Here is a 12205-nt window from a genome sequence, read left to right as displayed (position 1 = left end):
GTTCCTTAGCTTCATTAGTATTGTTACAAAAGCATCTGATTATCTTGTCAATCTCTGTCATTATACTGAGCATTCCATAGTTTGTCTTTAAGAGTATTTCCCCAGTTACTAAAGTCCAATTAATATGTTTGTTAGATTTATTAAGGTGTAAGTCAGTCTGAAGAGCATAGTTTTGAGTTAATTCTACTGGAAATTATATAAAAATACAACATTGTGTTTCTCACAGAAGACCCCATAAACTTTACAGATAAAATCCTGATTTGGACCATATTTTATGATCCCTTTCACAAATAATTGGATTAAGAAGTAAGACTCTTCATTGTGTTTCCTAGACATTTGACACTTAGGACTAGGGCAAATATGCCTGTGTGTAACTTCAGTTAGCTTATGTCTGATTTCAACTTGCATACTTTTGAAATACTTAATTTTGCTACATGAAAAAAAATTTTTCTGATACTTCATATAAAGACTTCTTATCCTCTAGTATTTCTTGGTAAATATTCTTTTTGTTTCTACTCCCACCAAGGAAAGATTACAAAGATTGGATCAGTGAATCAAAATTTGATTAACCAGTTAATTTGCCTTCGAAATTAAGTGTATCTCCAAATTTCTAGATGACTGAAGAAATCAATCTTAGGTTGTAAAATTGTGAGGGCAGTTGTAAAAAAAGATGTCTTTCAAAATGGCCCTTTTGAAAGGGATTACTAAATTTTATATATATTACTGTATTTGGCTAAATGATTGGGATGTGTTAATTAACAAAATGAAAAACAAAAAAACTATTATTGGTTTAAGCCAGGCTTCTTTTTTAGAAAATTGTACTTGGATGTCAGTGTGGTTTTGATGTAGCCTAGTGAGTTCCTGTTTAGATGGGAACTTGAGACCTCTGCTTTTTAATGGTGTGTGCCACTGACTGGGTTGCCTGACTTGCTGTAGAAATGAACCCTGAGTATCCTAATTTAAGTTTCTGAAGTTGATGAAGTCGGCCTGGGGAAATCTGTATAAGCTGAAGTTGATGAACTTTGCTTGGTGCGAAGACTCTGTAAAGGCTTATTCTAGGAATATGACTGTAACATTAATGAATCCATTTGGTAACTGGTTGCTTCTAAATTTTTTGTACTTTGTTAAAGAAAAAAAAAAGACTTACCCAGAATATAAAAATAGTGTTTTGCATTTCTATTTTTCTATTGTTTTTGTTTTTAATTGGTTTTTGATTTAGAACGTGTATTAAATTGGCTGGGTGAGCATTCACTTGCTGTATGTTTTAATGGATCCTTATCCTTTGCAAAAATTTAATTCTAGTTATTAATCTGTCACTTAGCTCCTGTGACCTTGCCTATGTAAATACAATTAACATCAGCTTTATCTATGTAAGTCATTGTTTGCTGAAGGACATATGAAATAATAAAGTGAGAGCATTTATGTTTATACGATGGGTATTGGTTCTTTCTGCTTTCTCTACATGGAAAAGTGATTTTCATTTCCATGGTAGGCCTATTTTTAGGCCTGTTATCTTCATCTCCTTAAATTTTAGAAGTCTTCATAAATTTTCACTCATACCTCAAGCAAAGACCCTACCTGCCATATGGTAATTATGGTTTTTTGTATGTGTATGTGTGGAATTCAGAAATTGTTAATGAATATTCAGGAAGGTACTTCAGTTTTTATATTCTTGAGATAAATAATGAAAAGAAAATATAAGATCTGTCCTCATTTTGGTAACTTTTTGGTTGGCAAGGGAAATTGTTACAGTTTTTGCTTTTTAAGTAATAGTATCTTCTGAATGGAGAGTGGGAAAAGCAGTAACTTTTGAGAGTCCCAGGATAAGAGTCACTTTTGTTTGGGACAGTTTACTTTTGGTTAGTCAGGTGGGAAGAATATTTTCCTTCCTGATTTGGAGCTCAAACTTGGAAGCATTTTCAGGGTACTATTATGTTAGAAGCATTGTACAGATGAAAAATTACTGCATGGAGAAAGTGACTGGCTAAGTACTATGGGAAAGTATATACTGCTAGTTTTGTTCAGTATCCTCCGCGCCCCTCTGGTAATACTTGTATAACTTTGGTTTTACATTTGGTCTATTCTAAATTCATAATCTCAATGTGAATTCTTCATTTTTCCTGTTTTATTGTGTGTAAAGTATTTTTTTCTTTTTTTAGCTTCTGGAGTTATCCTTCAGAATAACTCCAGTTTTTCTGTGATCAATAGTAAAGCATACTATAGTTTTTAGTAAGTATTAATAGTAAAAACCTTGATTTGTTAGATCCTCTTTTAATTTGAAATTTGAAACTTTGCACATGTATTGGGCTCAGCTTTGGTTGTCAACCTTTTGGGAATAGCAGGTTGTATAGATAGTCGTGAGATGTTGATTTAGCGTATGTAAGGATACAATTTTGGATGCTTTAAAAAAAAAAATGTCCTGTTAAGAGTGTCCATATGCATACCAAAATGAATGTCTTAAAAAATATGACTGATCATTATATTTGAGGCACTGTTCTGGGTCTTTGAGGATAGAGCTGAGAACAAAAAAGTCCTGCCCACATGGAACTTAAAAACATTTTGAGAGAGAAAGACATTAAACAAATTATGATAAGTTCAATGATAATAAACGCTTTGGAGAGAAATAAGCAGAGTAAGGGGGATAATGAGAGTTTAGAGGTAGGGGAATGCCCAAGGCTTTGTTATTTTGCATAAATATTGAGGGAAGTTCATCTAATATGGTGACACTTGAGCAAATATCTATAGGAAGGAAGTAAAGGGAGCAAGCAGCATAGGTGTCTAGGAGAAGAGAATTCCAGGCAAAAGGAACAGCAGTACCAAACACCTGAGATAAGAGTACTTGGCATATAGGAGGCATTGCAAAGAAGATGACAGTGATGCAGTGGGGAGAAGAAAGATCACAATGGGAATATAATATAGATAAATGTATGTATGCATACACATATGTTTTATATATAGTACAGTGTGTATGTGTGTATATATATACACACACACACACAGTATGTATATACACACACACACACCATGCACTATATAGTATTAAATTGTGTGTGTGTGTGTTTGTTTAAAATACTATCGTTGAAACTGAAATCTAGTATAATATGTTCAGTGCCATAGGCCAATTATAAAGCTGTGAAGATCTAGAGATTAAATTCCGTTTTTTACTCTCAGAAGCTGAAGCATGCATATCCAAGTTGGATTTACTGTTTGATTTTTGTTGCAAATAGTCTGAATTGTGAAAGCTTTGTGTCATTCTGTTGTTCCATGGGTACTCTGTTTGACTGTTTTGTTCTTTGTTCTTTAAGCAGTATTGGCCAGGGTAGCTGCTTATCTAAAAAGCATGTGTTTATCAAATGTTAACTTGTGTAATAATTGGACCTACTAAAGGAAACATTTTAAATAAATAAATGTTTGTAGTTACATTGTCATTCCTTGCTAGCAATCAAGGCCAAGTTAGATCATTTGAATTCATATTTAATCATTATACATTGAAGATTAAAAGTGAACAAATTACTAATGAATTATGAATAACTTTTTTCCTTTTTTTGAAGTTATAGCTGAGACATTTATATGTTACATTTTATATGTATTTTAAAAGTAAAACAACTCATTGATTTTCTCCTCTATTATATCTAAATTGGACTATATTATATTGTATTATATTTATTACATTTTTTAATTGAGGCAGAGTCTCACTGTCGCCCAGGCTGGAGTGCAGTGGCATGATGTCAGCTCACTACAACCTCTGCCTCCCGGGTTCAAGCAATTATCCTGCCTCAGTCTCCTGAGTAGCTGGGATTACTGGCGCTCACCACCATGTCTAGCTAATTTTTTTGGTATCAGTAGAGATGGGATTTCACCATGTTGACCAGGCTTGTTTCGAACTCCTGACTTCAGGTGATCTGCCCTCCTTGGCCTCCCAAAGTGGTGATATTACAGGCAGGAGCCACTGTGCCTGGGCTATTCTATATTTTCTTCATCGACTTTGCCAATAATACCTCATAAACAGATTGTAGGTGAAAATGAGTTTTATTAAGAATCTTTTTTTCAGCTTTGTTTTCAGTGTTAGCTAGTTATCAGCTGATCTGAGCTAATTCAGTAGAACTAAAGGGAGAGAAGTAAGACAAATATTTTATATGAACAGACTGAGATCCAGCTCAATTACAGACCAAATCTCTGCCCTGTTGTCTTCCTGTTGCAAAGAGCATTCTAGGGTGGATGTTCATAAAGGTAGTTTGCATGTTGTTCATTCTTCTATATGGATGATTTCTTTAAGCTTTATTTAAAGAAAAATGTTAAATTTAATTTTAAAGAGATGAATAATACCAGTATTATAATGGAAGGTTTTTAAGTAGTAAGGAAACTGAAAGTTCCTTAAAACCTTGAAGCAATTTATTTTGAGATGACTAAAGTACTTGAAAGTGAATTTTACCCTGAGGGGTTTGATTTATTTTCTGATATTGTTGATCATTTATGTGATTCTGATTAGTACCCTGCTTCTTAGGTAGATTATGGTAGTCTCGATTGCTCTTAATTGAGATATTTTTAACAACATCTCCAAACTATCTATTACTGCTCCATTTTGTGTTAAATCTTTTGCTGGTTTATATGCAAATCTGGTATTAACAGTAAATTAAAACCACAGAGGAAATTAATTATTTAAAAATTTTTTATTGCAGACTTAATTCAGTGCACAAATGAGATGAATGTGAACATCCCACAGTTGGCAGACAGTTTATTTGAAAGAACTACTAACAGTAGTTGGGTGGTGGTCTTCAAATCTCTCATTACAACGCATCATTTGATGGTGTATGGAAATGAGGTAAGCAGAATGTTTAATGAACAAGTAGACTGATGTGATTACTTATTATTTGCTAGCTTCTCTTACTGAAACTTCAGAAATAGCTTCCAGGTACAAAGGGCAAGGTGCCTAGCCAGAAATATAATTATAGACCCTGCAATTTGAGGTACAGAAAGCTAAAAGTTGGTCAGAGCACAGAGGACATCAATAATGGATCAAGAAGCAAAGATTAATGCCTAGAAATGGGTTCCATAAGCAACCCTGGTTTTTGCTGGTCTTGTTTATAGACCATATATTTGTCTATATCCGTTTGTTCTTTTATTATAGTCCAATTAGATTCTTTCTTTTTTTTTTGGGGACAGAGTCTTGCTTTGTTGCCCAGGCTACCTTAAATTCCTGAGCTCAAGGGCCCTTCCCACCTCAGCCTCCCATGTAGCTGGGGATTGCAGGTGTATGCCACCATGCCTGGCTTACTTTAAAATTTTTTTGTAGAGATACTGTCTTTCCATCTTTGCTTAGGCTGGTCTTGAACCTCTGGGCTCAATTAATACTTGTACCTTAGCCTCCCAAAGTGCTGGGATTACAGGTGTAAGCCATTGCATCCAGCTTCCGATTCTTGTATGATCTCATATAGTTGTAATTGGAAGCACTTTGCCTGCTTCAAAGCTGTGATATTTAGGACTAAGATGGCATTTGATGAGAGGGACTGATTGAAGAGTGGCTTCTTCAGCAGAGAGGTGTGTCTGAAGCCTTTGTTGCCTAAAAGGATAATAAATAAGATATATAAGCTTTTTTCTGTTTTGAGACAATCATCTTGTTTTCCATGATAGCCTAGCAGCTAATTTTTTGGTTCTTAACCTTGTAATTTTCTCAGCTCAATGAACTTATTTGTAAAATTGTATTAACAGGAGCTTTTCAAGAATATTTGAGTGGAAGTAGATAAATCTTCATTGTTATATGCCTTAGAAAAATGTAGCCCAGGCAAATAGCCCTCTTAGAGATGAGAAAGGACTTTGATCCTTGATATTAGTTCTCTGAACATAATGACTTTCTGACGTCCATGACGTCACGTGCTATTTTAGGCTTTTCAGTTATGAAACTATTTTTTGACAGCTACCAGTACAGCATTATTAAAGTTCAAAATTAAAGCAGGAATTTACCCACAACTTTATTATTCCAACACATCATACTATTCACACATTTTAGTCTTCCCTCTGGTTCTTATCCAAAACTATTTGTATTTTTTAAATAGCTATAATCATAATTTAGATAAAATATTATTTTTTAGCTTTTTATATACTATCGACATCACCATGCTGTGTATTTTTTATATTTATCTTTAATAACTATGTAATTGATTATATAGTTCACAATTTTTAAACTATTTTTTTTTGCTGGAAATTTAGTTTTCTGATTCATTGTTATACCACCACATCGAGTGATTTTATTTGTAGTCTTTAATTTTTAAAAATGATTTCCCCCAAGTGTTACCTGAAATGTAATCACTAAGTCAACAGACACGACTGTTTTTAGGACTTATGTTATTCATTTGTTTTCTAATTTATTTACACCAGTTTATAGAGCTAATAGAAATGTTTGGCTATACTAACTTAAATGTAGCTTGAAACATCTTAACTAGGTTAATAGTTTCTACTTTTAGCAGGAGTATGTTAAGATTATGATTATTCTGAAGAATTCCAAGCTTGTATGTGCTTTTCTTCTTCTTCTTTATTTGATGTAATTTATTTTAAAAAAAAGCCACAAATATACATGATGCCAGAAAAACAGTGTCAGTGAGGGCTTTCAGAGGCTGTAAATAAGGTAATTGATAGTACTAGAGGCACAATGTTAAAAAAGACAAAACAGAAAGTTGACAGTCATTTCATAGAATTGACTGACAAAGGGAGAAAGATAGCATTTTAGTGTGTTTTTTTGATAAACTTATGTTTAGTTTCCTGTACGTAGTTAAAGCAAATTCCATGCTCTGCTCATTTTTTATGCTAGTTTGTACAACCTTCAGGTGTTCCCATTGGGAGGTGTCATTAATTTGTTAGAGGCTGTACATAGGATTTCACTATGCTGTGGTGATCAGAATACCATGGAGCGGTGGTTCTCAAACAGTGGGGAAGGGGGATGATTTTTTTTTTCCCTTAGGGGACATTTGTCACAACTGAAGGGGTTGCTACTGGTATCTGGTAGGTAAAGGCCAGACTGCTTCGAAACGTCTAATAATAATGCACAGAACAGTCCCCAACAACAAAGAATTATCTGATTCAGGGTCAGTAGTGCTCAGGTTGAGAAACCTGGCCACAAGAGAAAAATCTCAAAAGATTAAGGCTGCATGAGTGTTGTGTTATAGACCCTTGACACCAAGCAGGTAGCTACTTCTGTACCATTGTCCACTTAACCAACTGGGTGACTTGGGTAAGTCACTTCTGGAGCTTTAGTTTCCTCAGTAATCATGGGTAAATAGAGTTGACCAATGCTCTTATTATAGTATGACAAGTCATTAGGTGATGAATACATGAAAAGGTAGAGTTAAAAGTTTGTAGGTGAAATTAGAAAAGAGAAGTATTGAACTAAGCATGGATTTATTGTAAAGTATTTAAACCATTTTGGATAAAATAATCTGAAATATATTCTTTAAACATTTTGTTATGAAAAGTTTCTAATAGACACGATAGTAGAGTGAATGGTATAACAAATGCTTATGTACCTAATCACCCATCTTCCACCTTGATCAGTATTTTGCCATTCTTTAAATCAAGTTTTAGGATAATGCATTCCAACTTATCGCTTATGACCTAAAATGGGAACCTGTGAAGCCTTATTACTTGCCAGATTGTTGGCATGGTGCTCAATTTAATACCATTTTGAATATCATTAAGATGCTGTTGAAAACAAAATTAAAACTTGATTAAAGCCATCTTTGCAGCTAAATATGATGAAGGTAGAAAGGACTAATAAAATGAAAAGGAAAACTTAGATTTATTATCTCTAAAATCATGAATGAAATGGCTTGGTAGACTAAATTATTTATATTAATTTAGAATGCAGAGGTGAAGAAGAGTCTTATCAAAATCTATTAAAATCATAGAGTCTAATATTGTCTTACAATATTTTTACAACTTTTTGAAACATTGTTTTAGGATAATGGTGAAATATGAGTCTTCAGTTTACAAATTGGTTTTCAAAATCCTGGTTTGTTTAGTTTGGGGTGATCTCAGTTGAACAAGACTGATTTGAGGGCCGGGCACATTGGTTCACACCTGTAAACCTAACAGTTTGGGAGGGCCAGGTGGGAGGATTGCTTGAGCCCAGGAGTTCAACACCAGCTAGGCAACATAGCAAGACATTGTCTCTACAAAAAATTTTTAAAAAAATGAACTGGACATGGTGGTGCATGCCTGTAGTTCCAGTCACTTGGGAGCAAGGGTGAGGGGTGGATGGTGGGTGGTGCTGTGTGCTGAGATGGGAGGATTGCTTGAACCTCAGGAGGGTGGAGGCTGTAGTAACCTGTGATCACACCACTGTACTCCAACCTGTACGATGAAGCGAGACCCTGTCTCAAAAAAGAAAGACTGATTTTGGAGGTGATGGTTTACATCCTAGTTGATTATTAGCCTCTACATGCATTTAAAAAAAAGAAGAAAGAAAAGGAGTCCTATGAAGTAAAGTTGAAAGGCATTTCTTTACCTGTTTAGAGACTGTATGTAAAGGAGAGTTGAGGTCTTGTACTGTGGCAAGCACTTTAGAGAGCATTTTGGCAGTATGGAGAAGATGAACTTTTACATAGGTACTTGCCTAGTAATTCATCCCTAAGTATATATCCTTAGAAACTCATATACTTACACATGAAGACCAAGAACAAAGATGTCAATACAACTTTGTTAATAATAGTGAAAATTAGAAGGTATATCCATAATAAAGAAATGCATTCATAATGATGTTCTCATTGGAATATGAGAACATCATTTAAAATGAAATGTTAAATGGGATAATTCTTAGGGAAAAGTTGAGTTAAAACTCATTGCAAAAGAGTAAGTACACTATGATATTTGTGTAAGTTAAAAATAGAAAACAATTGTATAGTTTATAGATATTTGTATATCTAGTAAAATGGTGAAAACGTGTGTGAAAGTAACATATGCCTATTTCAGAAAAGTACTCACCTCTTAAGAGGGAGAGAAGGGAATGAAATTGAAGACATGGGTCTTCAATGGAGTATATAACGTTTTGATGCTATATAAGATCTGACGTGAGTATATGAACTTGTTTAATCTGGGCAGTGGGTAATAGGATATGTATTGCTTTCTGGTGTGTTTAGAAGTGTTTTGTTTTTTTAAAAAGCAAAAACTTTGGTATACCAGATGACCATTTAAAATACAGATGCCACCTGAATATGATTAGCTATAGTTTTAGTATGCTGCAATAAAATGAAAACTACTGGTTCCACTGCCTATTTGCTTTTATTATTTTGACTTAATATTCTAATGTATCTGTGGGCATTAGGCTTTAATAAATTCTCCCATGCTAGTGAAAAATATATTATGTTTTTAGATTTGGTAACTAGTTAATGGGAGGAGTAAGGATGAGAAATTTAAACTATGTAAGCTTAATGGAATGCATTAACCTTAACTTTTCCTCCAGATTTTCATATTAGAGTTGGTGAGATGGCAGTACCTTAATACGATGTAATTATTTTTTTTTCCAGCGTTTTATTCAGTATTTGGCTTCAAGAAACACGTTGTTTAACTTAAGCAATTTTTTGGATAAAAGTGGATTGCAAGGTAAAGATAATTTTTTCATTATAGAAAATCAAAAGAATGACACCCACATGATTACTTACTCTAAAGTTGAACTCTGTCTTTTAGAACATGTGCTACTTTAAACCTTATATTTTAGTGAAGGCTGTAGGAAAGAAAAGACTGTCTTTTTTTTTAATTGAAGGTTAATATTAATTTTCCTACTAGATACTCAGAGCACTTTGAGAGTTAGTGTAGCGTAGTTATTTGAGAGCATGAATTCTGGAGCTGGACTGTCTGGGTTTGAATCTCATCTTTGCCACTTACCAGCTATAGAAACTTGAGCAAGTTACTTCACCTCTGCATCTGTAGAATTCAGTAATAATGATAGTACCTACCCAATAATATTGACGTGGAACTTAACCTAATTAGTTACTTACTACAAAGTGCTTAGAACAGTGCCTGGAACACAAGAAATGCCATATAAGGCTGGGCACAGTGACTCACGCCTGTAATCCCAGCACTTTTGGAGACTGAGGTAGGTGGATCACTTGAGGTCAAGAGTTTGAGACCAGCCTGGCCAACATGGTGAAACCCCGTCTCTACTGAAAATATAAAAATTAGCTGGGATTGGTGATATACGCCTGTAATCCTAGCTACTCAGGAGGCTGAGGCAGGAGAATCTCTTGAACCCAGGAGGCGAAGGTTGCAGTGAGCCAGGATCATGCCACAGGACTCCAGCCTGGGCAGCAAAGCTAGACTCTGACACACACACACACACACACACACACACAGAAGTGCTGTGTAGATATTTGCTTTCATTGTTACTGTATTATTTTGTGTTTCATTCCAAGAAATGCAGTTGGAATATTACAGGTTTTAGTAGCTAAGGCAAATATAATTTACTGAGATGAATTGTTCATTCATATCTACATAGCTGTAGTTTTTTTTTTTTTTTTTTTTGACAGTCTTACTGTGTTGCCAGGCTGGAGTGCAGTGGTGCTATCTCGACTCACTGCAACCTCCGCCTCCCAAGTTCAAGCGATTCTCCTGCCTCAGCCTCCCAAGTAACTGGGACTACAGGTGTGCACCACTATGCCCAGCTAATTTTTGTAGTTTAGTAGAGGCAGAGTTTCACCATGTTGGCTAGGATGGTCTGGATTTCTTTACCCTGTAGTCTGCCTGCCTTGGCCTCCCAAAGTGCTGGGATTACAGGCGTGAGCCACCGCGCCTGACGTGTTATTTTTTATTTAGTAACTTGAAATGGACATAATGTGGTTATAGCTGTCCATGCACATTGTCTTAATGGGATCTGTTTTACTTAGTTCTATAACTAGGCTTCTAGCATTATAGAATGTCAGCTTCAGGGAGAACTTCAAAGGATATGCCAAATGAGTTGGGAATATTTAACAGTGAGGCAGGCTCAGTCAGGGAAATGTATTCAGAGACTGTGAGGTTTGTGCTGGGCTTCAAGAGAAGGTTGAGAAGATGAGTTGGCTTAAGCACAAGTGCACAGGAACAATACATGGATGTGAAAGTAAGCACAGATACACAGATGTACATGGATGTGAAAGTCGTTCCCATGGTTATGAATATTTAAGATTTATAGAGCAAATGAATATGAATAGAATATATATGAATGGTTTTGGAGAACATGTAGTGGCACATAGCCCCTCAAGAAGCTGTTCAGAGCCAAATTCAAGCACAAAAAATTTTGTAGAGTTGGGATTTTATAATGCAGTAGAGAAGGGAGAGGAGAGGGGATTATATGTTATAAGGAAAGCATCATAGCTTAGTCAAGTTAGATCAGAGTAGACCAAATCTTGAAGATGCCAAAACTGTTTCAGTTAATGAGGGCCTGAGCTGTGGTTGTTCTGGAGGTCTAAAAAAAAGAAAAGATTAGTGGAATTTTTAATTAATTAATTAATTATTATTATTTTTTTTTGTTGACTGGCTGTATTTGAGTTTGGAGCTGTTCAGTCCAATACTTGTTTCTCTTTGGCAGGTGGAAGTATTGCTTAAAATTAATTTAATAGCCTATCTTCCAGACATTCTAGAAGACCAGTAATCTATACGTAGGACCCAGTTTTACAAAATGCATTATATTTTAACAAGAGTTACAGTGCTCTAACCTAAGGAAAAAAAATAAAACCGTAGACCCCCTCTCTTGGAATTTTTTTTTTTTTTTTTTTTTGAGACAGAATATGGTTCTGTTGCTGAGGCTGGACTGAAAGAGACGGGCTTGCTCTGTAACCTAGGCTGGGTACAGTGGTATGATCATAACTCACTGCAGCTTTGAACTCCTGGCTCAAACAATCCTCCCTTCAGCCTCCCAAGTAGCTGGAATTACAGATGTGCATCAGCATGCCTCGCTAATTTTTTTATTCTTTAATTTTTTTGTAGGGATGGGTTCTTGCTCTGTTGACCAGGCTGTTCTTGAACTCTTGGCCTAAAGCGATCCTCCTCAGCCTCCCAAAGTGCTGGGATTACAGGCATAAGCCACCACACCTGGCCTCTTTGCAATCTTAAACAGAGAAGCCAGGTATATATTATAGATAAAAATGGAGTATCTTTATTTTCAGAGTCATGGAAGAAACTGTCTGCTCACCCTTTATTTTCACTTCCTCCTTCATTCAGTTCATTTTAACTTTAAAGGCAG

The 12205-nt window shown here is 35.2% G+C and overlaps 1 protein-coding gene across 12 annotated transcripts in view; it reads left to right on the top strand.

The window, feature by feature from the left end:
- The window catches only part of PICALM (phosphatidylinositol binding clathrin assembly protein), a 105830-nt gene that overhangs the window by 32050 nt on the left and 61575 nt on the right, over positions 1 to 12205 (top strand). For all 12 annotated transcript variants that reach the window (XM_012469501.3, XM_012469494.3, XM_012469503.3 and 9 more), the window contains exons 2-3: positions 4680 to 4822; positions 9516 to 9591. In XM_012469501.3, coding sequence (XP_012324924.1) covers positions 4680 to 4822; positions 9516 to 9591 — 219 coding nt within the window. The remainder of the gene's footprint in view (positions 1 to 4679; positions 4823 to 9515; positions 9592 to 12205) is intronic.

The sequence above is a fragment of the Aotus nancymaae genome, unplaced genomic scaffold (genome assembly GCF_030222135.1).
Source record: "Aotus nancymaae isolate 86718 unplaced genomic scaffold, 86718_ANA_hifiasm-v0.15.2.pri h1tg000059l, whole genome shotgun sequence".
Taxonomy (NCBI): Eukaryota; Metazoa; Chordata; class Mammalia; order Primates; family Aotidae; genus Aotus; species Aotus nancymaae.
The sequence above is the reverse complement of the archived record's forward strand: the minus strand, read 5'-3'. Positions and strand labels throughout refer to the sequence as shown.